Source organism: Phyllopteryx taeniolatus, chromosome 22, assembly GCF_024500385.1.
Source record: "Phyllopteryx taeniolatus isolate TA_2022b chromosome 22, UOR_Ptae_1.2, whole genome shotgun sequence".
Taxonomy (NCBI): Eukaryota; Metazoa; Chordata; class Actinopteri; order Syngnathiformes; family Syngnathidae; genus Phyllopteryx; species Phyllopteryx taeniolatus.
In genome coordinates, this window is record NC_084523.1 from 8,277,840 (window position 1) to 8,304,922 (window position 27,083).

Below are 27,083 nucleotides of genomic sequence, written 5' to 3' on the forward strand. Positions count from 1 at the left end.
AGGATGTCTCTCTCTCTCTCTCTCTCTCTCTCCCCGTAATGTACGCGTCACCTCGGATTTTATTCAACATAAACACGCTTCTATTTATTTTCTCGCCTTCTTGTGAGCGCACACGCGTGTAAAAGATCATGACGGAGCCTAGCAAGCAAGACATTTGTGCCATTTTCAAGCGACTTCGCTCCGTTCCCACGAATAAGGTGAGACTTTTGCCCCCTCGTCGTAACAAGGAAGTAAGTGGACGTCTGACACGTCGCACTTGTAGAACCGTCACGGCTAGCATCAAAACTTGCCCAAAATAACGAGGCAGCTGTTGTGCCCGTGTGGTTTCCCCCCCCCCCCCCACAATGTCCACTTCGCACAAACTTATGAAGCGTAAAGAGTTGACAGTGTAAGTGGTTGGCAGTTGAGCTAGGTAGCTAACAAGTTGACAGCTGCTAGCCATGTTTTTGAACTCTTTCCAAAACTTTACTCCTCCCGGACACACTAACAAAATATAATTAGTACCTCTGTATCTATTGAATGGTTAGCTTCATTGTGCGTGTGACCTACTTCGAACAACAGCTGTTATCTCTTCGTTGAGCTTGCATTGGTGTTGAAGTGTTGCACAATTCAGCTTCATATGAAGTTGTTGTTTATGTTTTTCCTCTCCCAGGTTTGTTTTGACTGCTCAGCTAAAAATCCCAGCTGGGCCAGCATCACCTACGGCGTGTTCCTATGTATAGACTGCTCTGGAACCCACAGGTCTCTCGGGGTGCACTTGTCCTTCATCAGGTCAGTCCAAGTACAGTATCCTGCACTACGTGGGCTGTAACCTAATTTAAAAACCGACCTTCGGGCCATAAGCGATTCTGGGATTTTATTTTCCTGAAAAAGTTCCAAGTCGCGGACAAGAAAAGCAACGACGGCCCTCCTGCTGTCATCCGTTTTACATTTGTTTTGTTTGTTAATAGGTCCACGGAGCTGGATTTTAACTGGTCATGGTACCAGCTGAGGTGCATGCAAGTGGGAGGCAACGCCAGCGCGGTGAGGGCACACGAGCGCCGTTTAAAAAAAGAACAAAAAAAACCGACGCCGTTACTGATCTCGCTTCCTGTCTAGGTGTCGTTCTTCAACCAGCACGGCTGCACGGCCGGCGCCGCCAACGCCAAATACAACAGCCGGGCGGCTCAGCTGCTCAGAGAGAAGATCAAGAAGCAAGCCACGCACGCCACCAAAATCCACGGCACCGAGGTAACAATCACACATCCGTCATGCAATCCCTTTCTCTATGAATCTATTGACTGACAAACTGTGTCCTCACAGCTGTGGCTGGACAGTCAGGGTTCTGCGCCGTGCGCGTCACCGCAGGAGAAGCACGTGGATTTCTTCAGTCTCCATTCTCAGGTAACACCACCCAAGCCCACTGTCGCACTATTTATTATTCATACAGCATTCATACACTATGTGTGCATGCGTGTGTGCGGTGACCAGGAGGTTCCGGAAAATATGGCCAAAATGAGCCTCAGCTCTGTCGCATCGGAGACGCCACGGAACGAGGAAGAAGGTCTCGTGATGTATATGAATATGTACGTATAATGTGTGTATATGCGCGTCACATGACTTTTGATGCGTGTTCGCCAACCCAGAGGACGGCCCCAGTGTGGACATGCTGAGTGCTTCCCCGAAGGCCAATCCAGGTTCGAGTGACTTTTTTTTAATACCGTTTCAGCAAGACGAAAAGACTTGTTTTAAGATATGCCATTTTATTTGAAGAATCTGATCAAGTTAATCCATACTACGGGAGATCCAATGGCAGATTTTTTTCTGTTCTTCCAGAACCTTTATCTCTCCTCAAGAAGAAGTCAGGCGCCGGCAAGAGAACGGTACGTCCACGTGCGGCGCACGCGTGTCGCCGCCTTGTTCCCGGACTTTTCTAACACGCGCGCGTGTCGTACTCGCAGACGGCCGCCAAGAGAGGCGGTCTGGGGGCGCAGAAGGTGAGCAGTCAGAGCTTCAGCGAGCTGGAGAAGAAAGCGCAGGCTGCCGACAAGCTCCGGGAGAAGGAAGACTACGTCGTGGGCGATAAGAAAAACGACGCTGAACCCGTGGAGTCCGTGTGAGGACGCGCTTCGTCTGTGTACCTCACGTTGTGTCCGGTCAGTGTTTACCTCCAAAGATTTTGCCCTCAGTGCGCCGTCCATGCGTCTGGCCTACAAAGACCTGGAGGAGCAGAGGAAAAAAGACGAGCAGAAGCTGAAGAGTCTGGACGGGAAGAAGCGGGAGCAAGCGGAGCGGCTGGGAATGGGACTCGCCGTTAGGAGGTGCATAAAAAGTGCATACCTATTATATACGGGCCACTAACAAAACAAAAGGAAACCAATTATACTGCATTCAATTCAAAGTTCTGTTATGATTTTGACATATCACATAAATCTGTTATCCCCAAATGGATAAAGTTGTTTATTTTGAGCCATTTGCAAATTATTAAATGTAAAAATATATATATATATTTTCAAGAACAAAAGGCATGTCATTACAAGAATTAAGTGCTATTTTGTTGAAGAATTGAAAGTGCATTTTCTTTGAAAATAAAGTGCAATTTTCTTAGGGATGGCATCTTTTCCAAAATAAAAGGTGTAAATCAAATTCTATTATTGAAATGTACTTGTCGTAATTTGACAATGACTATTGTAACGTTATGACTTGGAAAAATACGACTTAATGTGCTTAAGAATAAGAAACTTTGTATCCTGACCAACTTAATTCTGATTCTGATTAAGTTGTTATTTTCACTCTAAAAATGCAGCTTTCTCCTTCCTACATTACAGTGGATATATATATATATATATATATATATATATATATATATATATATGTATATATATATTTTTTTCCCCCTCACCGATTGTTACATCGTTGTTTGTATAGCGGCGTGTCTCACTCGGTGACGTCCGACATGCACATCATCCAGCAGGAGCGCCCCCTGGCGGCCAGGATGAGCAAACCGCGTTTGACCGACGAGGACGACGAGGACGAGGGCAGCTTCAGCACAGGGTCGGAAACCGAACGAAAAAAGGGTTCTCCTTTCATATTTGATATCCTGACTCTTTTTGCTTTTAGGATCCTGTCCCGTTACGAGCAAAGCGACTCCTCAGACCTTCTGTCCTCCAGATGGAGCAAGAAAGCCGATCTGGACTTCTTCTTGACGCCCACCATCACCTCAGTGGATGAAAGGTGAGGAGATTGCGATTTGATTTCCCGCCCGTCACGACGACTAAACGCTTGGTCGTCCGTCGTCAGGCCCGCCTCGCGCAGGAAAGCCGAAGCGGGACCGCTCGCGGGCACGGGAGAAGCTCGCAGGAAGTTCGGCGAGGACGTCAAAGCCATCTCGTCCGACATGTACTTCGGGAAGCAAGATGGCAGAGAGGTACAAACGGCGTACGCAGGAACGAACCAACTCTTGACCGCCTCTGAGTTCATTTTCATGCGGATTTGTTTTTTAAAAAGGCAAATGTCTAATTCATGAAAAAACACATGTGCAGGCTTAAGGTCCGTTTTAAAATTTAAAAAATTGGCGGCTTGTTGTTGGCAGCATGAAGCCAAATCGCGCCTGGAGAGATTCGCCGGGAGTTCTGCTATAAGTTCGGCCGACTTGTTTGATGAGCAGAAGAAGCAGACGGGTAAGTTTCTTTGATTCATATCTAATTATGATATGAGCGTTATAATCAAGACACGTGTGTGTTTGTGTTTTTTTTTTTTTTTTTTTCCAATCGTAGCCAGCTCGTACCGCCTGACCAACGTGCTGCCCAGCGCTCCCGACATGGCGCAGCTGAAAATCGGGGTGCGCAACGTCGCCGGGAAGCTGTCGGTGATGGCCAGCGGCGTCGTCAACACCATCCAGGTCCCCGCGCTCGCCATCATCACACACTTCCCTTCCTGAGCGTCACCTTTAAATGATTCTTCTTCTTTTAGGACCGCTACAACTCCTGAAGGAACGAATCACGACTATGAGCTCATCACAACGTGAAAGTGTACACACTTTTTGTACTCGGAGCGACACGCAATGGAATGACACCGTCAATTGCGCCGTTACAAAGATAATGGTGTCATCTTTCACTTTTTTTGAAAAGGCTGCATTTTGTGGTTAAGCTCCGCTCTCATCATGTAAATATGAGAGGCATTATGAAGGTTATTATTATGATGAATACGTCTTTTGTATGGCCCAAGTGCTCTTAAGTATATTGGGTGGCCTCGTCAGTTCATCTCAAGCTCATTCTAGTTGTGCGTTATTAACACATCAGTCGTAATATTTGTGCAGTTTTTTTTTTGTTTTTTTTTTGCGTTTGCAGCCCTGTATGCCTTCTTCTTTGCCAGCTTTGCTTTGCTGAGCGTAAATGCTAATATGCCAAGATATCAGATGGATACAAGGGGTATATTTTTTGGGGGGGAAAATGCACAGGAAATATCATAAATAAATGGTAATAAAAGCTCCGAAGTGCTCGACTGGAACTGCACTACAAAGTGGGAAGTGTTTGTTTTCTTCTTCTGATTAGTCACTTGAAAGATCATCGTAGGGGATTTGCTGTTCTTTTTCTGTTTGTTAGCTTTTCAAGGCCATTTTGTCGCTTCGAGGCGTTGCACATCTTTAATTTGGGCGTTTATACAGGCTGACAGTGCCACTCTTTTGTTGATTTATTTTCAATATTAGCGCTACTTATGTTATTTTCTAGAGCTTGGATGTACTGTAAAACGTGTAATAGTTAGCAGTGTTAATGCTGGGAGTTGAATCTACCAAATATTTGTTTACGTCATTCCAAAATGCCTTCCTCCAAAAAATATTGTTGATTATGCTGCGTTACCGTGGAGCGATATAGTTACATTATAGTTACTTTTTTTTTCTTTCTTTCTTGAATTTTGGACCAAATTGGCAGCTTATGCCCGAATGCACTTTAAAGTTGTGTTAAACTGAATTTAATTCTGACGTGTACAAGTATATCAATATGGGAATAGCTGTCATATGAACTGCTAAATAAATATAACTAAAAAGGAATATCTAAGAGTTTGTACACGCTAGTGGCAATCACATTGCTGACAAATAAAAATGTTTGCTGTTGTTTATTGATTGGTTTTATTTTTACCTTCAATTGCCTGTGAATAGTTATTTTATTCCGTTCTGGCAACCGCTGACGTGGCTGCTTGCGGCGTTCAGATGTCCCCTACAAGCGTGGGACATTTGACTTTGAAGATTTTCCAACATTAAACATATTTCTTTTCGAAGCAACTTCTTCATTCAGTGCAGTCAATGCAACGAGTTGTCGACGGTAATTTTCCTGCATTTATTAGGAATAATTAGAAGAGTTTTATTTTTGCACAGTCTTCCCTTTCGTTTTTATTCTGGGATTTACGAGAGGTACGTGAACTATACAGTCCTCTTCAAGCACAACCGGGTGAAAGGAAACGAGCGTAATCGGCATACAAGGAGTGATTTTTAATGCCATTTTAACGACTTTATTAATATATTATGAACGAGTCGGGGACGCTAGTGTGTTATTTTAAAGTAAACTGGTGAGTTTTTCGACCTGCCTGTTGATTTTTTTTGTTTCTTCCCCCCCCCCACCCCCCCGTGTTAAAAGTGTGCGTTGGTTAAAAATGCCCGCCGAGGTGAAGCAAAGGAAGAAAAAGCAGAGCGACGAAGTCGCCACAGATTCTGCAAATAAACGAGACGAAGACGCAAAAGTGAAGCGCGAACATGTCAGCACACTTGGAAGCACGTCGAGTTTATTGGACCTTAAATGCATCATGTGTGTCCTGTCGCTTGCCATGTGTGCAGCACTGAGCTGGTAAGTTCAATTCACAGGTACATTTGTATGATTTGGATGTATTGAATTTCCCTCCCTTTGTTTGTTTATTGGTTGCAGGATGGTGCTGCAACAAAATGCGAGGTTCTCCCAAATGGAGGAAAAATTCACACTGTTGTATGGAAAGACCTCAAGTGTGTCTTTAATGGAGGAGCAAGTCGAGAGGGTTCGAAAAAAAGTAAGTTTTGCACTTTCAAAATCTTGTCTCGTTCTCAAAAGTATTACAATGTTCAACTAGACATTATTATTATTATTATTGAGCGCCACTTTGAGGCTAAAAAAAGAAACAATACGAGGGATAAGGATAGGAAAAACACTTGGGGGGGCAAAATTTGACCTTTCGTAATGGTAACAAAGTGGGCCATTCTGACGTGACATGTTTTGAGACCCTGAAGTTAGGGTACAAAGTTAGGGTGGCAGTGGTCCACCAGCTAAAAGTGGGGACCGCGACACAATGCTGTCTCGTGATTGGTCAGATTTGCTTTGTTTGTTATCATTCAGTAAGGGTACCAAAATAACTTCTGGGCGCATTTGGTCATATTTCCATTACACTAGAAGTGTCCATTTTCCACGCACCAATCAACAGAAGGCAGTATCTCTGGCTCCGCCCTTTAGGTACCCCTCACCGATTGTCATTTCGGTACCCTCGCAACGAACAATTCTGTGGATTCCTGACTCGAGCTCTCCCTGAGAAACGGCCCCCCTGTTTTGTGTTGCGGCTGCAGCTCGCCGCCTCCGAGGACGACCTCCGGGCGGCGCGCTCCGCCGTCTCCTCGGCGAGCGGACTCCGTCGGGACGTAGCTGCGCTGCACCTTGCCATGGGGACGCTGCAAGGGGAGGACAGTTCGGCGTCGGGCGACCTGCAGGGGGTCAACGTGCGCTTCCTCGACGTGACGAAGACGTGGCAGGAGCGCCTCGCCGGCGCCGCCGCCGAGCTGGCCTCCCTCAAGGCCGAGTCCCGGGAAGCCCACGCCGGCGTCGCGGAGCGGGTGAACGAGGCCGAGCGGAGGGCCCGGTCGCTGGCGCAGAAACTGGAGGAGCTGGAGGACAGCACCGGAAGGAACGCCCGAGCCGTGGAGCGCGCCGAGGAGGACGACGCCAAGCGGGTGCAAGCGCAGCTGGACTGGAACACCCGGCAGATCCACAAAATGGACGAGAACGTCAACAGGCTGGCGCGCCAGGAGGCGGAGCTTAGCGCTCAGCTGCGGGACCACCTGCCGCGGGCGAAGGAGTGCGAGGAGCAGCTCCCCCGCGTGGAGGAGGCGCTGCGCTCCATCGTGAAGCTGGGCGCCGACCTGAGCGGCGCCGAGAGTCGCCTGGAGGAGGTCACGCTGCAGGTGTTCTCGGCCGAGGACAACATGCTCAAGACCCTCAACCTGGTCGTCGGCATGCGCCAGGAGATGGACGCCCTGCAGGCGCGGGGCGCCGTTCTCAAGATGAAGAGCGAGCTGGCGGTGGTGCGGGAGGCCGTGCACGAACTCACCAGGGTGCTCAGGGGGGGGCAGGCAAATGAAGAGGAGGAGGAGGAGGAGCCGGACGAAGAGTGGGAAGAGCCGGCCGGAGCTCCTCGAAATGACGTCGCGCGATGATGTCACTGCAGGGTCTCTCTTTTCATAGTTTTGGACTTATCTTCTGATTTCATAGGGAAAACATGGACAAGCTGCTTTTTTTGTCTTTTTTTGTTTTTAAACTATTTTATTCTGTGTTAACTTAAATTTTCCACCCATTTTATTTGTCCTCATTCGTGTGGTGGGAGAGCTGGACTGCTCGCCTGTCAATTTTATTGAGGATTTACCAATAAATTATAATAATAATAAGTTGGATTGTGAGCTTTTGTTTTTTTTACACTTCAAACACAACGAAAATGGACAATTATTGCAGGAGTTGGGGGAATTACTGGCACTGTGTCGATGTTTATGAATTGCATCAAGAGCAAAAAGTCAAATGGAATAATAAAAAAATGATATATATATAAATTAAAGACCTTAAATGGTCTCAAGTAAAAAAAAAATAAAACAATAAAATAAAAGTACAACAAAGAGGGTTATTTTATATATAGTAATTCAAATATTTTAAAATAAAAATGGTATTATATTAAAAATTATTCTAAATAAATATGAAATAAATTTAATGAAATAAATATAAATAAAACAAATATATTTTAGAAATTAATTAGAAGTATTTGGTAACATACCCCAGAAAGAGTTTCTCTGACAATACAGAAATGTTAAAGATTGAATTACACGTAATTCAATAATAGTTCAATGTAATCATTACAACTCAAAAGAGAAATTTCAATTGAAGAACAAGTGTAAACAAATAAATAAGCTAAAACAAATCTATTTGATCTTGTTGGTGCTACAGGCTAATATGCGAGCTACCTTTTGACCTGTTGTTGTTCTGCGTCGCAGTGCGAGAGCGCCCACCTGACGCTGGCCGACGTGGGCGCCGAACAGCGGGCCGCGCGGGCGCAGCTGGAGAGCCTGGCGCGGGACGTGGGCCAGCTGAAGGAGTGGGCGTCCGGCCTGAGCGACAAGCGGTCGGCGCTGCGGTCCGGCGTGGACACGCTGGCCGGCGCCGTGGACCAGATTGAGGCGCGCACCTCGGCCATCACGGTGGACTTTGCCAACAAGGTGCGTTTGATTTGTCACCATTTACTTCCTGCTTAAGTCACTCTCCAGTCATAGCCCACCAATAGCGAACAGTCACGAGTAATTGACACTCGAGCCTTTGGCGACATCTTGTGGCATCGGAGGGTCCATTCCCTGCTTTTCTACTCGGGCCCAATAGGTGGCGTCAGTGAGGACGGACGTGCGGCGTATGGACGGCCTGCGCTCAGAGCTGGAGGCCCTACTGACGCAGGTGTCCGAGCTGGAGGAGCGGTCGTCCCGGGCCGAGCGCTCCGTGGCGGCCCGCGTCGGCGACGTGCTGGCCGGCAGCATCGAGCGCGTCTCCGGCCTCCGCGCGGCGTCCGAACGCAACGCGCAGGCCCTGCAGCGGCTGGGCCTCCGCCTCCACGAGCTGGACGCCGCCGACCGGAGCGTCTCGGAGCGGCTTCGGGAGCTGGAGGGCGGCCGGGCCCGCCTCATCCGCACGGTGAGCTTCGCCGGGGACCTCAAACCCAAAGTGGCCGCCATCAAGAGAGACTTCGGGGCCTTGGAGCCTCGCCTGGCCGACCTGACCTTCCGCCTAGGGAGCTTGGCGGAGGACCTCGGTAAGCGGGAGGAGGAGGTCGCGGAGCTCAGACGTACGCTGGACAAGCTCACGTCGGTCGAACAACAGGACGTAAGTGTCGCCACCGAACGGGCTGCAGTTTTAGCGGAATTTCAAGACACAGCAGCCGACGTGAACGCACGACTTCACTCCAGAGAATAAAACAAATGACATCGACTTGTCTTTAGTCCTTGTTTTGTATGACATACGTGCTATAGGTTCAGCTACTCCAGGTTGTCCCTTAAAGTCTCTTATTTTGCTCACCGTCGATCGAGTTCAGACGAACGTCCCCGAGGTCCAAACACACAAAAATTCCGAGTTCGGGACTTGAAACGTGCCATGTTGCAGCATTTGTACCACTCTTAGCCAGCTAACGTTCTGGCAACTTTGAAGTTCTTGGTACTTTCCATTCTGGGAGCAAAAAGGACCCAGCAACCAAAAGTACTAATTATGTTTGTGGTCCCATCTTGTTAGCCGATATAGCACAGTCCAAAGAAAGTATATTGGTATTTTATATTGATTTGGCAGCAGTGACTTAAAATGACTTACTTTGGCCAGTGACTCCCGAGGCGTGGTACTGTACGAGTACCACTCTCCCTCTAGTGGTATGCAAAGGAATAACTGAATTCAATTCAAAATTTCAATACTATTCCAAAAAATACGTTTTAGGGCTAAAACTGCTTAGTTTTTGATGTACACTACCTACTACGACACTGTGTTTTAATGTCGGTCTTTACGGTGGTATTTGGAGAGCCAAGTGTTTTTTTAGGTGGTACTTGGTGTCAAAAGCAATTAAGCTATCAGGCTAACGATTTGATATTAATAAATTGAATTCCTAAATTTCTTGTAACTTTTATCCTTGATGCCTTCGCTTCGTCTCTACTGTCTCTGCAGCTGCAATTCCACATCAAAGTTCTGGGAACTTCTCCTTCTTGGTTCTTGTCATTGTGGAACAAGAAGGTTATCGTTAATTGAATTTAATTTACGAGTTAACAGGAAAATGGGACGTTTAGTTCAACAAGTGTTTTTATTGTAAAACTCCCCAAAAAAGTAAACAACTGAGTGCTCAACAAGGTGTTACTGCTTTTGACTTAAGAAAAAAAAGAAAAACATCTTTGGCGCAGGCAGGAAGTTTGAAAAAAAAAAAAAAAAGTAAATGTAACTAACAGTGCAGATTGAGTCTTGAATTCACAGCTCCGCAGTCCAGCTCCTCCATCTGGTCTTGTCCTACCTGTGCAACTTCAAGTTACTACCAAAGAAAAGAGTGTTTTGTGGTTTGCGGTGCTGCTACTCTTGCGCCTGGCCGCCGGCCTCCGACAACGCCGCCAGCGTCTGGGCGGCCTCCTCCAAGGCCGTCTCCATGGAGGCGATGGCTCGCCGGTGCTCCTCCAGCTCGGCGGCGTGCTCGGCGCCCGTCTCGGCCGCCAGCCTCTCCAACTCCTCCACCCGCTGGGCCATGAGCGAGTCCGTGGCGGCCAGGGAGTCCTGCGCCTCCCCCACGGCCGCCACGTTGGCCCGCAGCTCCTCCAGGTGGTCGCTCACGGCCTCCAGCTCCTTCTTGGAGAAGGCCTTCCCAGCCAGAGCGCTCTCCTGGGCGTCGTACTGGGAGAGAAGCGACTCCACCTTGGCGGCGACGGAATCCCCGCTCTCCTCCGAGGCTTTGATTCGGGCTTCCATGTCGTCCGCTCTCTTCTGCGTCTGGGCGGCGACCTCGTTCAGCTTCCTCTCCACGTCGCGGACGCCCTCGGCGGCCTGCTCCAAGCCGCCCCGCAGGGTGCCGGTTTGGTCCCCGAGGGCCTGGACGTCCGTCTGGGCGGCGGACACGGACAGCTTGAGACTTCCCACCGTGTCCTGCACCACCGACCTGACAGACTCCACTTCCTGGGAAAGCGATGTCACTTCCTGGCTGCGCGTCCGCAGCTCCTCCCTCACAGAGTTGATCTGCTCCCGGATGGAATCGGCGGAGGAGTCGGCGTCCTGCTTGGCCGCCCTGATCTCGGCCACCACGTCCACGATGGCGGCCAGCTCCCGCTTGACCGCGGCGGGGTCTTCGATGCCGCCCAGCCGGGCCTTGAGGTCGGCCAGTTGGCTCCGGGCCTCGCCCTGGGCGTCCGTGAACTCGGCCACGCTGGCGCGCACCGAGCGGCTCACCTCCTCCAGACGCTGCTCCACCGTCGTCTCCAGAGAGGAGAAGTCGCGCTCTCGGGCTTCCTTCACCTCGCCGATGCCCTCGGAGAGCTCCCCGAGGAGGTCCTTCTGGAGCTTCTGGAGGGCCTCCTCCACCCGCCTGGTCTCCTCCTCGCCCCGCGCCATCCGGGCCACGGCGCCCTTCAGCTCCACACGGGTAGCGGCCATTGATGACTCCACCGCGTTCACCGCGCCCTTCAGAGATGCCACCTGGTGTTGGACAGTAGCCAAATATTAAGGAGAGCAGCAGGAACTATTGTCTAATTTTCATTCCAGGGTAATGTATTGGGGCCTAGTATTTTCGAGGGGTCCGGGAACCTTCGGGGCCAGGTCTGTAGCACTGGACATACTGTATCTTCCAGGAAGTCCATAGACCGAGGGCTGAATGTTCCTGGAACTTTACATGGACTAAAGTCCATCTTGTCCCAGAACTAAAAGGCTCCAATCCAATAACAGCAGACAAGGCCAAAGGTTCCTCGACCTTTCAAAAGAACTACCTATCCCCACAAACAGGGTCTTCTTTTGGCACTCCAAACTAAATTTACACAATACACTAGTTCCTGTGCTGGAAATGCACTGTGTTTGTAAATAAAGTTCCAGGAATGGTTAGTTCCTGGTACTTCAACTTGCTGCAGACCCCACACCACCCCAAAGGTTCCTGGACATCTCCAAATTACTAGGGTCTTCTTTAATCCCTGATAAAATAGCCCGGAACTGAATTCAGTTCTTGTGGTCGGGGAAACTGTATAGCTGTACTTGGAGTTCCTGGAACTAAAAGTTTCCAGTCAGATTTGTTCGGCGCTGGCTGCAGACCCTACCCCAAAGGTCCAAGATCCCTTACGAAAAGACGAGGATCTCCGTCAAGTACCCCGAAACTAAATTTGGACAATAGTTTCTGTAGTCTGAACACACGACGGCCCTCTAAAAGTTCCGAGTTCTTAGGGGATGTTCTTCTGATGGAAAAGCGTCGATTATTACTGTGTCGATAAAGAGGATCATGATGACGGACGTAAACAATAATTCATAAACATAAACAAAAGTAATTGGACAGGAAGCGATAATGGAAGGAAAGGGCTTCCTCAGAAATGTAATGCTCGTGTGGCTCCATGCAGGGAGTTGATAGACTTGCCATGCATGTGCAGACGTCTGCATTCACAAACCCCCCCCCCCCCCCCCCCCATCCCCATCGCCGACCCACACAAAGTACACAAAGTACAGTCGCTGTTCCCTCACTTTTGACGCCACAATGCACCAAACAGTCAAAGTTGTGCGCAGCGAGGACATTTTAACGAACCTGTTGAACGACGCTCTCCATTTTGCCGCTGAGCTCGGCGCTCATTTGCGCGCTTTCCGCGTGTTTGGCGCTCGTGCGGCGGATCTCCTCGACCACCTTCTGCAAGTGGAAGGCGGCCAGGCCGGCGCCCGCGATCATGGCCGCGTAGAAGAGCACCGAGAGCAGGGTGCCCAAACAACTGCCGCTCTTCTTGGCGGGGGTGCGCGCGTGCCCCTGGGCGCCTGCGGAGCCGCTCACGCCGTTAATTTTCTGGGGCTTTTCCTCCTTCTGCACCGGCGGGGCAGCGGCCGGGACTTTCTCGCCGCCGGCGTTGCTCTTCTGTCGGTTCTTCGCCGTCATGATCGCTGAAGGTGGGCTGTGCGGAAAGAACGCGTGTTGACGTGCTGCTCCTTTTTGCAGTCGTGGATGGATGCATGAATGTTTTTTTTTTTTTTTTTTTTAAACTCAGTGCTGCAGCAGCGTATCAGAAAACGAGTCGTGTCTTTACAGTGGCTTTTGGGACGTCCCATGTTGGACTACTGCAAGCGGAACTCGTGCGGAAAAAAGTGCCAAAAAGTACCAGGAAATATGAAATGCTCATTTTCGTAATTGACATTTAGGGTGATTATGCATTTATGTGTCGCATTCGACTTTAAAAGCATTATTGTTATAATCTAGGGGCGTGGTTTCGAAGCAGAGCACCTCCCCTCATACGTGGCAAATGGCCTCCTGCCACATCCCATAATGCCAGCTCACAAGTTTCTAAGAAACAAAGCGCCCTTGTTTGACAAACTATGCCTAACTAATTATCACGTCTGTCTGTTTTGGGATTGAGTTCAGAGACAAAAAAATAATCTTGTTTTTTTCCATTCAATGATGTGTAATCTGGAAAAACAATGTCACAAAAGCTCCTACAAAAAGGAAAAGGTAACAAATAGCACAAAACGCTGGCAGTTCTACCTCTGTGGTCCACTAGAGGGCGCCAAATTAATGTCTACGTATACTACAGACACTTGGTTTTTCTTCAATCAAAGAGCGATCCAATCCATGGACTTTTATGGGAAACGGAGCCTTTATGGCGATAACATTTGTTAATACAACACACAAGTCTTAAAATGAGCATTTGCAAAGACCTTGCTTGAGACGTACACTTAATGACGAGTCCCACTTTAGTGACAAATTCACAAACATTCCATGAGGGCATTCTTTTTTTTTTTTCTTCAAGTAAACTAGCTTTCGAGGGACAACTGTATTGCATTTGGACCGAAATGGAACAGAAAAGGCACGATTCCTTCAAAGTGATTATTTCCGAGCGTCCCCTGAATGCACCACGACTGCACGCCCAGTCCGGGTGACAGCAGACGCCGCCCGCCGCCATCCAGGTGCTCACCTCGGGGAGAGCGTCTCTCCGGGCCCGCCCTGTCTTCGGAGCTCCTACCTGGATGAGGAAGAGTACCAGCACCGTGCTATGCTTTGTCTGCGAGGACCGCCAACTCAGGCCCCGAACCCCCTCCCCGGAAAAATGAAGCGGCAACACGGTCCAAAAATGAGGACGGCCGCATTTTGAGTCGCCCGTGTCGTGTCCACCCGAAGCCGGCCAGCGAAGCAGCCACCCGGGGGGCAAGGCTACCAGACTTCGCGGCGCCATGGCGGGGCTCATCAAGAAGCAAATCTTGAAGCATCTCTCCAGGTCAGCGAGGCACACTCACAACCGGGGGAGGGGGGCTCGGGTGGCGGATTCAGCCGTCATCCAGAAGCCGCTCGAGGGTTAACCACCTGCAAGGTCCGACGGAAAGACGCTGTTGTTCGTCACTGTGGCTCCGGGCGGCGTGTCTGCCCTCGCAGCCGCCGCGTGGCGACTGTCAAGTGGCCTTTTCCCCTCCACTGACCCGCTGAGCTCACGGAGCTAGCCGGGCTAAGCTAACAAGCTAGCGGGGCTAATCCCTCCCTCGCCAGGCTAAATGGCAGGTTCAACCGGTCGCCCTTCAGAGTCTGATTTATTCAAATTACAATCTCAGTCGTGCCTTCAACGTCACATACTCTCCTAAATATTATACTTTTATATTATTGAATATCAACTGTGGAGCAACACAAACGTGTTTCAACGTGTCATTCCATAACAGCGAGTATCTTTTGTTTTCACCCCATTAAACTTGCCATGTCATCTCATTGCACCCCTTGATAACCATATTCCGCTTCAGAGGTGTTGTTTAAAATTCTAAATGTGTATAATTTGCTCACTCCATGTTTTTATTTTTCATTTTTATTTTTTTAAAACTAGCTATAAGGTGGCTGCATTATTTATTCCTTTCCAGGGTTTCCTCCAGGGACTCTTCAATGGCTGAGCTCCTGTGACGTCACCCATTGTTATTCCCACCATCCACCTGCTGGCAATTTTATCAGCCTCTTTTCTTCATTTATGCAAATCAGCCATTCAGAAGTTTGTCGAAGTCGAGTCGTTGTGGTTGCGGGTGTCGACTGGGGTGCAAACGTACGTGCGAGACTTCACCGAGGCAGCAGATGTGGTAAAGCTGTAAAGCTGATGCTTACTATAATTAGGTCTGCAGCTCACCGTTATTTTATGAATCCATTCATCCCACCACTATGACGGCATGAGTCACAGCTGGCTGTGGCTGCACTTGAGTCACTGTGTGCGAGTGTGAGAGCGATATTTGCCAGGATGTAGCTTTTGTGCATCGTGCTAACCTTCACGCTATCTGCAGGTCTTAAACAATCCCTCGACCTTCACCGGCAGTGTTGGACACTCTGGCTGTAATGTAATATAATATAATATGGTTGAACAATCTTTACATCATGCCGGGAGATGCTGTTCTTCTCCAGTCCTGTAGGTGGCGGTAGTGCGCACAACAAAAAAATCTTGGAAAATTTCTACATTTGTGCAATATTCTCATAAACTTTCAAAAAAATTTTCTTGTGATATTTACACTTCTAATACTTGGACTTTTTGTCTCATGAAATTACAATTACAATTTCTGTCTTTTTTTTTCTATATTTGGACTTTTATTCTCTTAAATAAAATAAAAAATTACATCTTAAAGCTGGTAAAAGTGGGAAAGAAATGTTCATGTAAAATTGTGAATTTTCCCCTCTAATTTTACTGGTTTATTTGCAAAATATTTCTCAAAATATTACGGCCATGTTCTTGTAAAAAATATTGTATTTTTATGAAATTGCTCTTTTTATTTTCAAATTTTGACATTATATTTGAGCATATTCCGACTCTTATTCTTATATTGCAATATCTCGTGAAGGTGCAACGTGCAAGTGTGTGTGTGTTTTTTGTTTGTTTGTTTTGTGTGTGTGTTTAGCCATTGTCCAGGTTGCCTCTGCTAAATAATTCATAGAACTGGAGAGGAATGTGATGCTGCTTGTAGAACAAAACAAACAAAAAAAACTCCTGCACTGTTTTTAGTGCTTCACACTCTCTGGACACTTTTTGTTTTCAAGATTTTGTACTGCAGCTCTTGTCCAGTCAATACAAGCACTTTCTTATTTCGACATTCCCGTTCATCATGGCGGGAAGCACAGAGGACGTCATGGACGGACGCCCAGCTTGTGTGTTTGCTCGAACCAAAGAGCAAACCTGCAGTGGGAACACAAACGCACACAGGAGGAGAAAAAAAACAAAAAACCTTGATGGACAAACAGTGAAAGTGCTAAAGACCTTGCGGTCCAAAATGCTAATATTGGGCTTGAACGATAACGTGTAATTTGCTTTGAGGGAGCAGAAAGGAGGTTGGTATGACCATGTTTTGTGTCTCAAAAACTCATGTTTTATTCCTTTTTTTTGTTAGTGCCCAAGCCTCAGTTTGAGACAAAGTATAAAGATGAGCACTGTCGCGCTACATGTTGTCATATATATTGTAATATTACTATTATGTTCTCATAAAATTGCTTGCAAAATTCAGACTTCATTATAGTAGAAACATGACTCTTAAAAAAAAAAAAAAAAAAAAAAAAAAAAAAAAATCCTCCAGAATTGACTTTACTTTCTAACAGAAAATGGAGTTTTCCAGATTTTAACGAAGCCTTAATCTCCCCTGTGCGTGCCGGCAGGTTCGCCAAGAACCTGTCGCCCGACAAGATCAACCTGAGCACGCTGAAGGGCGAGGGCCAGCTCACCAACCTGGAGCTGGACGAGGAGGTGCTCCAGAGCCTGCTGGATCTTCCCACCTGGCTGGCCATCAACCGCGTGTGCTGCAACAAGGCTGCCATTCGCGTGCGTAGTCGTACATTTTCAATTGCTATTCATCATTTACGGTTGTACATTAGGTGATTTTTCATTGGACTATCCCACCGACAGATCCCGTGGACCAAGTTGAAGACTCACCCAATTTCTCTGGTAAGCTCCGCACTGCTCAGTAGTCCTCAAAACACCTTGAATGAGCAAATTCAGTGGTGCGGTTTTTGTTTTGGTCTTCCAGACACTGGATAAAGTGGAAATGGAAATGAGCACCTGCGATGAACCCCGCCCCCCCAACGGCCCCTCCCCCATAGCCACCGCCTCCGGCCAGAGGTGAGACCCCCACGCCCCCTCAAAAATAAGAAAATCCTGGTTGACGCGTTCGTATTTCGACGTTTCCAGCGAGTACGGCTTCGCGGAGAAGGTGGTGGAGGGCATGTCGCTGTCCATCAACTCCATCGTGATCCGCATCAGCGCCAAGGCCTTCAACGCGTCCTTCGAGCTCTCGCAGCTGCAGGTGTACAGCGTCAACACCACCTGGTGCGTCAGCAACCTGCGCTTCACGCGCATACAGGACCCGCAACGGGGAGAGGTCCGCAAACGGCCGCATTTCCGCAAAAAAGCTTTTTTTCCGCGTAGCTCCATCTGCTGGAGCCGCTGCGTCATTGCCACGCTATTCTCATAATATTACAAGATATTATTTTAATATTCCGTTTGTGTGTGTTCCAGCTCCTGACGTTCAAGGAGATCAGCTGGCAGATGATCCGCATCGAGGCCGACGCCATCCAGAGCGCCGAGCACGACATGCTGAGCGCACCCATTCGCCTCATCACCAACCAGTCCAAAATTCGAGTCACGCTCAAGCGACGCGTAAGACGCGCGCTCGCGCACACACACGCCAGTTGCAGATACTACAGTTGAGATTGTGAGGATGGTGACCCCAAGTGGACAAAAATAATACCGACACCTCACTTGAACCTTATTGTTTAATATCTAATTAATCGATGGGATAATCGGTAGAATAATCTATAATCTATCCATTCAATTCAATTGATTCGATTTGAGTCGAGTCGGTCCTTCTGTTCGCTGCAGATGAAGGACTGCAACGTGGTGGCCTCCAAGCTGGTTCTGATCCTGGACGACCTTCTGTGGGTGCTGACCGACTCGCAGCTCAAAGCCATGGTGCAGTACGCCAAGTCGCTCAGCGAGGCCATGGAGAAGTCGGCGCAGCAGAGGAAGAGCTTGGCCACCGAGGAGCAGGTGAAGACCGCCCGCGCGAGCGCGTCCACTTGACCTCCCGAGGAAAAATTCACTTCCCGCGTCTCGGCCGCGCAGGTGTCGTCCGGGGCGCCCTCGGCCCAGCAGGCGCGCACGCAGCAGACGTCGACGGCCGCCGAGCAGAGCGCCACCATGGCCGAGCTGTTCAGCGACTACGACGTGTGCGAGACCTCGCACCACCTGCAGATCACGCACCTGGACCTGCACATCTGCGACGACATCCACGGCGCCGACAAAGGTGGCGGAACATCGGACCCCCCTGCGTGTTGTTTTTTTTCTCCCTTTCATAGAACTGTTTTTGGTCTTTCTGTGCAGCGAACAACAAGAGGATCTCCGGTGGAGCCATGCAGTTGTCCTTCAGCTCCATCACGCTGGACTACTACCCGTTCCACAGAGCCGGTGCGCAAGCAGTCTCACCAAATTTTGCCCTTTTCTTCTTGTATTCCAGCTTTGTTCTCATAAAGTTGCAGCAAAGCATTTTCATAATGTTACCACTTTATTCGTATTAAACTAGGTTGCTGTTTTTGTTATTCTCTTGCAAACTTCATGCTCATAAATGCTCCCTCTCCCAGGTGACAGCTGCAGCCACTGGATGCACTACAGCGAGGCCACCAAAAAGCGAGAGGACTGGGCGCGCGGCCTCCTGGACGAGTTCAAGTCCAACGTGGAGATGCTGAAGAACGTGGTGCGAGGCCAGCAGGGCGCGGCTCCTGCGCACAGCTCACCTGGTAAGCGCACCTTGATCACTGATACGCGTCAGTGTCATCACACGCAGACACGCAGTGGGTTTTCTGTCCCCAGTGTCCGTTAGGGACGATGTGTATTGGCCAATTGAGCTTAGGGAGGCAGATGGACCCCTGGTAGAATGGAGCCCACGTACGCAGGCTCCAGCCCAGTGCTGCTGGTGCCTCGAGTCAGGTACCGCGGTGTGTGTGCGTGCGCACGGTTCGGTGCGGTGGTGCACACCTTGCGTGAGGCTCGGCCGTCTCCCCTTCGTCGCTCTTTTCGGGGCGACGTTCTCATTTTTTGGTGTCCTTGTTTCTCTGAAGGGAAGATCAACACGTCGTCCACCTCGTCCTTCAGCCCTCTGCCTGAGAGTCACAAGACGCAGCTCATGTCCAGCTCCGTGGTCCTCAGGGTGGCCGACTTCAGCATCTACCAGGTCGGCTTTTGGCCTAAACCGTGAGTCGTGGTTCCCGCTAACTTAAATTTTGCGGTTGGCAGGTGTCCACGGCGGACCAGCGTCGCTCCAGTCCCAAGACCATGATCTCCTGCAACAAGAAGTCCTTGTACCTTCCTCCAGAGATGCCGGCCATCCACGTCGAGTTCACCGAGTACTATTTCCCAGACGGAAAAGACTATCCCGGTAAGACCGAGCCAAAACAGCAGAGGTGTCGAAAATGGTGGCAAGCTTTCGCCGTCCACAATGACAGCCTTTGATTTCGCCGTGCTCCCGCAGTCCCGTGTCCCAATCTGTACGCGCAGCTGAACGCCCTGCAGCTGGTCCTGGATCCCCGCAGCCTGGTGTGGATCAACCTGTTCGCTCTGGACCTGCGGCAGAGTCTGGAGCAGTTCATGGAGATCTACAAGCTCAACGACTCGCAGAAGCCCGACGAGCACGTGGACATCAAGGTGGACGGCCTCATGCTGAAGGTAAGACACGGGAACGTGGAGTGGATCGACTTTTTTACTTATTTATTTTTTGCCCCCTTTGCTTAGAGAAAATATGGAATATGTATACAGAATGGCTGGCGTGTTCACTAATCATCTTTCTCTCCTTCCAGCTGGTGATCCCGGCCGATCGGGACCCCTCCTGCCCGCCCGACCTTCCTCGCTCCGTCTCGGTGCAGACGTCCGAGATGGTGGCCACCAACACCCGGCACCCGGCCAACTGCACCCGCGCCCACCTGGAGGCCCTCCTGCACGCCTTCCAGGAGGAGCCCTTCTTCTCGCCCTCCTTCGTCTCCTTTCCTCGCTCCTCGTCCTCGCTGCCGCTCCTCCACCCCGTTTTCCACTCCCACGCCCACGAGCAGGACACTCGGCTGCACGACATCTACCGGGGCCTGGTGGTGCCCGCCATGAGGGCCGACGCCCTCAAAATGCCGGCAGCCGCTGACTTTTGGGCGCTGCACTTTGCACAATTTTGGGTGGACTACGAGGGAAAAGGGCGGCCGCAGCCCTTCGTGGACTCTTTCCCCCTCACCGTGTGGGCCTGCCAGCCCGCCAAGCTCCTCCAGCACCAGGAGAAGCTGAGAGGAACGTCCCAGAGCTCCTCAGCAGAGTCCGCCGGGCGCCTGCAAAGGAAGCGGCTGCTGAAGGAGTTCTACAGCGCCGACAGCGCGCCCGCGCCGTCCCACAATCCGTCGAACGGACTCCATAAACCGCAATCGTTAGACAGTTTGCCTTCTTCTCCTTCGACGTCTTCCAGCAAAGATGCTGATGTCCACATGCTGGTGCATGTTCAAAAGCATCTAAGCGCTCAGGTATGCTTACTTGACGGCTGTTCCGATTATAAATTGGACCTCGTGATAGTTTACAACGAGGGTATCCGAAGTCTGGCCGTCATGTGAAAAATGTGGGTGTAAAAAAAAAAAAAAATGGTGGCTATGTGACACCCACATCTCCCATGCCCCTGACAACTGCTGCTACTAATAATAATATATTTATTCATTTAAAAAAAAAATGTGTTTACATAGAGGCTTTTTTTTTACATAGAGGCTAATCGCTTCCTTCTCCACTGAAGCACCACAGTAATAATCCATTTTCTTAACAAAACAAGCTTACTCAAATTTTCACTTGTTTTCTCATAAACATCGATCTTGAGGCGACGAACGCCACACGGCTCCCGCACAGCCTTCAAGACACTTAATAGATTTGTTCTCAAGCTATTTTCAACTCTTTAAGTTGGTTAATAATGCGTAAAAATGACATACATAGAACTTTGTCCACCCCTGGTGTAGACTGTTTTGGTGTTTTTCCAGGTGAGCCACCAGCAGTACGTGTTCCTGATGCGTCTGCAGCGCAGCATCAAGGCCCTGCAGCAGACCTTGCAGCAGGACCTGGAGGAGATGGGAGGGCTGCGCAAGGCTCCGGCTCAGCGCCCCGCCGACCACCGGCCCTTCGCCGTCTGCCTGGGCCTCCTGCTCAAGAGCGCCGAGGTCTCCCTCCTCCTCAAGCCCGTCGCCCAGCCGGAAGGCTCCGGATCTCCTCTCGGTTCTGAGCTGTCCCCTTCGGAAAGCAGAGGAACCATGGAGCCGGGCGCCGAGGGAGAAGGTAAAGGGAGCTCCAGCGTGGATCAAATGTTGTGTGGAGACGTCGCCGACGCAAAAGCGCCACGGGGGCCCGACCCGCTCGTGCCCACCGCCGCTGTGGCGTCAAATCACAAGCCCTCACTGGAGGAGAGGACTCCTTCTGCTAAGAATGCCGGGAGGTGGAATTCCGATGAAGGTGGGGAGATGGTGGCCGAGGTTTTCGCCGGCGAGGACGAAAGCGGGTTGCAAAAAGCGACAGGTGAGCCGCTTTGTGAGGACAAAGCTGCGGCCGCCAAGATGCCCCAGTCCACATCCAGGTATTTGTCATCTTCGAAGAAAACAATTCTTCCGCTTCTCTTCACACAATTCCATGAACATCTAACAGACTTCAATAAATCATACAAAATGTTGGTGCCAAGGTTGTAATAGTTTTGAGATTTTTCCATAATTTTCTTTTTTTTCCCCCAGCATTATCTGTATTATTTCCGTGGAAAGTGGTGCAAATATTAAAAAAAAAAAAACACTTTCAAAACTTGTTTGGTATGAGAAGAAATAAAGCCATTCAGTTAGTTGTAATGAGTTTTACCTTGCATTTGTTAGTTTTTACAAGATTTTTTATTTTTTATTTTTTTTCAAATGCTTAATTTTAGTTTACTTTTTATTAGTTGGAGATGTTTGAGGTAGGGCTGGCTGACTCCAAAATGAAGCGCATTACAGCAATCCAGCCGAGATAAGATGCAAAGACTGCTAATTTTATAATTTTTTTTTTTTTTAATTGTAGTTTAATTTACGAGACTAACCCTTGGTTCCTGTTTCCTGTCTCTGGTCTGACTTTAAGTGTTTACATCCATGAACACCTGCAATGTGTTTCAGTATGGATGTTCTCTCTTTCTTCACCTCGCTATCATCGCTTTGCATTTCGTCCTCGTCGGCAACATTTCTCAAATTCCTTTTTTGGCCTTTTCGCTTTTGACTCTTGCAAGGTGTGTGTGTGTGTGTGTGTGTGTGTGTGTTCTCTCTCTACCAAGGAAAGGAAGTTTGTCTGTCGTTTCCGATCTCCTCAGCTCCTCATCTACCAGCAGATCCACCTCCCTTTATTCCATGTCCAACATGTAAGGCCCCAATGGATCTGCCACTATCTAGCCGTGCTAATTAACATTTGTGTGTTAGCGTGTGTATTTGCATGTTTGCATGCTTCTCGTCTCTGCGCGTTACATAAATTGGCTGCATTTGCTGTCTCCATGCGACTAGCCATGCACGAACACTCGTCGTCCTACGTGAAGGCGTGCGTCCCACAACTGTTTTGTGTGTTTGTGTGTCGCAGCGGGCGTCTGATGCGCGACCGCTCGCAGTCCACTTTCTCGGTGTCCTACAAGAACATGAAGAAGAGTCCGTCGCTGCAGTCGCTGGACAACGTATCCATTGACAGCTACCTGCTGGAGGACGGCGACGCCTACAGCCTGCTGGAAAGAGGTGCACACAGACACACACACACATGATAATTAATATCCTGCAGGAAAATGAATGTAGTTCCTATTTCCAGTCTCACCCACCGGGGGGCAGCCTTGTACAGCACCAAAGAACCAATGTCTGCTCTTCGTGTTACCTTTACACAGATGACATGTCCGTCTCAGGATTCAAGGCCACCAACGAGAGCTCGGCGGAGGCCGCCGCCGCCGCGCCCGGCCCGGAGCAGGAAGGAGGCGTGTCCCCTGACACCGTCAGCGCCGCGTCGCAGAGCATCGACGAACCCTCCAAGGACATCGTAAGACTTCCGACAGGTTTGCTCGACTACGTATGTGCGTGTGAGATTCGGTAATGAGTGTGCGTCGTCCAGGTGTCGGTGCTGGTGCTGAAGGTCCACTCGGTGTGCGTGGGCGTGGAGGCGGTGGGCGAGAGCACCGCCGTGGCTCTGGAGGTGGACAAAGTCACGCCCGTGCAGCTGGGCAACGTCAGCCTGCGGCAGTACCTCAGCAGCCGCAGCCTGGGTGAGCCCGCCCGCCCGCCCGCCCACCTGCAATTTTGACAACGACTTCATTTTTTCTCTATTATTAAGGGCACAGTGTATCATTTGGCCAGCCACAGACCCTCAACACACTCACACAGTGATTCTTTTTTTGTCTAACTACGCCAGCGACTTATAGTGACCCCCCCCACAGAACAATTAATTATTCTTCCACTAGATGGCACAATTAACAAGTGTATACTCTTTTTGACATTCATTCATACAACAAGATAATAGAAGTGTTTTACCAAACGGGCCAAGATTTGACTCATTTTTTTTGGAGAGTAAATAATTGAGACAAGATCATTATTTCAGTCTACCGTGGTGCCTCGAGTTTAATTTGTTAAGACTTTGAGAGAATTGTTCACCATCTGCTGGTTCTTCTCAAGGAAAATATCGGCCAAACGACTGCTCGTGTCTCAAGACGCAGCATTTATGTTTGGCGGTGTGCCTTGAGGCGTTTTAAATGTAAAATACAATATGTTCCTCGGCTCAGCGAAGGTTGGAAAACACTGCACTAACGCACGCCTCGGTCGTATTTACCCTGCAGGAATGGTGCGTTCAATGCCGGCTCAGAGCAGCCAAGGTAACGTTTGTGTTCACGAGCCCCCTCTAACTTCGTGCGCATGCTCATGTGTGTTGATGTGTGTGCGTGGCACTTCTCTTCCAGTCGCCTCTGCTTCAGCCACACGCGCGGAGGTCATGCGCGTGAAATGGCGTCATGTTCCGTATCCTCCATTGAGCGCTTTTCTTTTCTTTCTCCCTTTCGTGCATTTGACGTTAATTGACGCAGCGCTCCCATTATGCGCAACATTAAGCGCGCAACCTTAAGACCAATGTGCGTGCCAGTGGAATTAAGTGCAGATCCCGAATCTTCCTCGCTGCCTGACTGACTCAGCCTCCCTCTCACATCACCACCACCCACCCCACCCTCGCGCTTCCCTCCACCCTCATCTCGCCACTGCAGCAGCAGACTTTGCAGTTTCACTCCACTGATTTCTGCCGATGAGAGAAAGCCTCTCGCTGCTTCCAGCTATCTCGCTCCACACGAACCCCCCCTTCTTTTGGACCTGCTGTTGCTGTGTTATTAACCCTGACATCACATGATGACTTCTCTCTTTTTCTCAGTCCTGCAACACTGACGCCCCGCACGTATTCGACGATGCCTTTTACCCACATACCGCAATCAGATCGTTGGATTAGTGAGACATACATCGCACAATGGTTGCGGTCGCTGTGACTGTCAGGTGTTAAACTTCACAGCCTGGTTCCTGTAATGAGTTCAATTACACACAGGTATCGTCCTGCAGGTGTGAAATTTCCGAAAGCAGAGTTCCCCATGTTGCCAGCCGTTTCGGAGCGGTTTGACTGATCTTTCAAGAACCACAGAATATTATGTTCTGTAACAATATAAGAACCAAACCTTCCAAAAGAATGAGTTGGCGCTCCTCTTGCGCCAGGTGCCTAAACTTGTCCGACCTTAAACGTGTGAGCATTTCTCTCCCTCCAAATTGTTGAGACAAGCCGAAATTCACCTTCTAATCTTTATCTTCTACTGAAAACCTGTGCCGATCTCAAATCCAAAGCGATGCAACGTCGCCACCTACAGGGAACTGTTAGCCAGTACAGCGGTTTACAAACCTGAATTTCACAGACAAGCTCTTCCTTGCCGACCTGTTGAAAAACATACTTGACGAATAAATACGTCGGTGGCAGTTAACGGTCGGATTCCAGTCGACGAATACAACGGCTGTGAATGAGTTAAGTTTGCTCCACTTTCTTCTGCCGCACGAAGGTCATGTTCCGTTCATACGTGGCCAAAGCTCTTCTTCCGACTTTGCAGCGCTTTTTGTCGCTTTGTGGCGTCTCCTTGACAAAAAAACTCCACCAGTGTCGCCTCTAATCTCTGGTTCAAAGCAATAATTACACACCTCCGCTTCCACAAAGCCTGAGGGATTCCGCAAAATCCTACCTTTCTTTTTCTTACAGTAAATCCTCTTTTTCCTATCAGTTTCTGTAAAATAATAACGTTGCTGTTCATTAAATACGTCCAACACCGACTCACAACACATTTAGATAACCATTTGTCGCCTGCGTCTTCTCCTCGCAGGCGGGGGCGAGGTGCGCTCACCGGCCACGGGGGCCCCCCGCCGCCACCCGGAGCTGCACGCCCGGCTGGAGAGCGGGCCGCACGCCGCCGCCCGCTCGCCGCTGGCCGAGCGTAACGGCTTCCTGCAGCTGCATCTGCACGGCTACCGGGCCGGCCTGCTCGTGTCCACGCTGCGCAACCTGGCCCACTTCCTGGAGGAAGACACGACGCCGCGGGTGTTGCCCATGGAGATCAGCGTACGGGACACGCACATACACTTGAAGGTGAGTTGTGGGGGAAAACGTTGCCCAAATACAAACTTAAAGGGGAAAATGAGTCGGACCCTCGTGAAAACAATCACACGTAAAAGGCAGACAGACCGACAGATAAAAACAAAAGACATTTGTTTGAAGTGCAAGTTAGCTTATCTTAGCTTACTTCCACGTTTCCTTTCCCGAAGGACGACGGGCAACGCGAAACCCCGTCCGACTCTGAGCCCATCACGCTGCACGTGGACAGCCTGGTCGTCCACCGACGGGACGACGGCGCCTTCTCCGTCGGAGGTCAGACGCCCGCGCGTGACGCTGACACAACCCGCGGTTACGTAACCCCGCTTGTGTTTCCTCCCCCCGCAGCGGACGCCCAGGCGAAACGCTCGTCGTCGACGGACGGCGCCTCGAGTCCCGTCGCCGAGACCGCCCCCGCCGCCCCCTCGACCCACGAACAAGTGAGTGAGCTCGATGGAAGCGGGCGATGTGGGCGTTTTCCCGATGCGCGCGTTACACAACGAGCTGTCCCGCAGATGCTGATGGAGGAGAACGAATGCCTGAAAGTGGAGCTGTCCCGGGCCAAAATGGCGCTGGCCGAGGTTCAGATGGAGAGGGACTCGCTGCTGCACCAAATCAACAGCCTCAAGGTCAACACCAGCTAGCCGCTCGCCACGTGGACGTTTTCTTTCCCAACGTCACGATTCCTCCATGAAGCAATGCAGAGACTTTTTTGTTGTTTTTTTTTTTTTTTTAACACAAATGAAGTGTGCGTGTGTTGTGATGTGGACTTAAAACGGTCGAATCAAATCTTCGTGAATGTTACTGAGGAATGTCGCCAGGAAAAGATCAATTTTGCACATCATGCTCTTATTTGTGTGTGTTTTTTTTGGTCATTTTAGAATGTGGGAGCTCTTTTGTACACGGGTCAGAGCGGTTCCACAGTGTTGAATGTGCGCACATCTGTGAGAACTAGCATTTCATTCCCCAGATGGGTTTTTATGGGTTGGGCCGCTTCCCACCTATTTTTCTAGGACAAAATGTACAGCGCATACGCGCAGCGTCGCTTCAATGCTCTTTGTGCGTCTTTCTGCGCTTCATTGAAATGTACAAAAGGCAGGATTATTATCACGTCATAATTTGTCTGTTGAAGCTGCTGACATGCTGATTAAAAAAAAAAAAGAGCGAGAACTAATGTGAAGAAAGTGACCTTTTTTTTCTTTTAGCCTTTTATTTTGTAATTTTTTTAAAATTTAAAAAAAATACAATGGAGAATTATTTTCATTTTTGTTTGTGATTTTATCTTTTTTTTAAAAAAAGAAATCATTCTCCATTCAAGTAAGGAACGTGGGACTGCGCATGTGCCGGTTTTCCTCCCATTGATGAGCGTAAAGTGGATGCAGCTGGCACTATATGACTGTTCAGTATTTTAGTTTTATTTTGAAGAGTCGAACAAAGGCTTCGCATCCTCCTCCTTGTC

General features: G+C 49.4%; 4 protein-coding genes across 12 annotated transcripts; 3 read left to right on the forward strand and 1 right to left on the reverse strand.

Moving 5' to 3' along the window:
* Position 1: 1 nt before the first annotated feature.
* arfgap3 (ADP-ribosylation factor GTPase activating protein 3) lies at positions 2 to 5,097 on the forward strand. Its single transcript, XM_061761652.1, has 16 exons — positions 2 to 197; positions 653 to 771; positions 951 to 1,023; positions 1,099 to 1,230; positions 1,303 to 1,383; positions 1,471 to 1,543; positions 1,626 to 1,676; positions 1,816 to 1,862; positions 1,941 to 2,095; positions 2,169 to 2,300; positions 2,908 to 3,033; positions 3,100 to 3,213; positions 3,280 to 3,406; positions 3,572 to 3,659; positions 3,756 to 3,880; positions 3,952 to 5,097. The coding sequence occupies exons 1-16, from the start codon at positions 129 to 131 to the stop codon at positions 3,967 to 3,969; spliced, it is 1,530 nt and encodes a 509-aa protein (XP_061617636.1). The 5' UTR covers positions 2 to 128; the 3' UTR covers positions 3,970 to 5,097.
* Positions 5,098 to 5,228: 131 nt separating this feature from the next.
* On the forward strand, positions 5,229 to 9,227 carry ikbip (IKBKB interacting protein). 3 transcript variants are annotated; one of them, XM_061761664.1, is made up of 4 exons: positions 5,229 to 5,819; positions 5,898 to 6,015; positions 8,249 to 8,470; positions 8,628 to 9,227. In XM_061761664.1, the coding sequence occupies exons 1-4, from the start codon at positions 5,629 to 5,631 to the stop codon at positions 9,210 to 9,212; spliced, it is 1,116 nt and encodes a 371-aa protein (XP_061617648.1). In that variant the 5' UTR covers positions 5,229 to 5,628; the 3' UTR covers positions 9,213 to 9,227. The 3 variants fall into 3 exon arrangements, with proteins under 3 accessions (XP_061617648.1, XP_061617646.1, XP_061617647.1); XM_061761662.1 differs by lacking the exons at positions 8,249 to 8,470; positions 8,628 to 9,227 and adding an exon at positions 6,563 to 7,654; XM_061761663.1 differs by lacking the exons at positions 8,249 to 8,470; positions 8,628 to 9,227 and adding an exon at positions 6,453 to 7,654 and having other exon boundaries at positions 5,633 to 5,819.
* An 831-nt stretch (positions 9,228 to 10,058) lies between these two features.
* Positions 10,059 to 12,957, reverse strand: LOC133471757 (cytoskeleton-associated protein 4-like). Its single transcript, XM_061761655.1, has 2 exons — positions 12,532 to 12,957; positions 10,059 to 11,447 (listed from the first exon to the last, which is right to left on the reverse strand). The coding sequence occupies exons 1-2, from the start codon at positions 12,868 to 12,870 to the stop codon at positions 10,338 to 10,340; spliced, it is 1,449 nt and encodes a 482-aa protein (XP_061617639.1). The 5' UTR covers positions 12,871 to 12,957; the 3' UTR covers positions 10,059 to 10,337.
* Positions 12,958 to 13,039: 82 nt separating this feature from the next.
* Positions 13,040 to 26,794, forward strand: bltp3b (bridge-like lipid transfer protein family member 3B). 7 transcript variants are annotated; one of them, XM_061761606.1, is made up of 24 exons: positions 13,048 to 14,200; positions 16,588 to 16,750; positions 16,835 to 16,873; positions 16,956 to 17,047; positions 17,117 to 17,306; positions 17,444 to 17,584; positions 17,807 to 17,974; positions 18,050 to 18,230; positions 18,308 to 18,391; positions 18,565 to 18,720; positions 19,042 to 19,154; positions 19,217 to 19,358; positions 19,452 to 19,645; positions 19,777 to 20,475; positions 20,974 to 21,560; positions 22,272 to 22,355; positions 22,568 to 22,716; positions 22,860 to 23,008; positions 23,081 to 23,231; positions 23,799 to 23,834; positions 25,359 to 25,621; positions 25,798 to 25,900; positions 25,973 to 26,064; positions 26,140 to 26,794. In XM_061761606.1, exons 1-24 carry the CDS (start codon positions 14,157 to 14,159, stop codon positions 26,266 to 26,268), a joined length of 4,149 nt encoding a protein of 1,382 aa, XP_061617590.1. In that variant the 5' UTR covers positions 13,048 to 14,156; the 3' UTR covers positions 26,269 to 26,794. The 7 variants fall into 7 exon arrangements, with proteins under 7 accessions (XP_061617594.1, XP_061617588.1, XP_061617591.1 ...); XM_061761604.1 differs by having other exon boundaries at positions 13,042 to 14,200; positions 25,798 to 26,064; XM_061761607.1 differs by lacking the exon at positions 23,799 to 23,834 and having other exon boundaries at positions 13,042 to 15,035; positions 25,798 to 26,064.
* Positions 26,795 to 27,083: the final 289 nt, after the last annotated feature.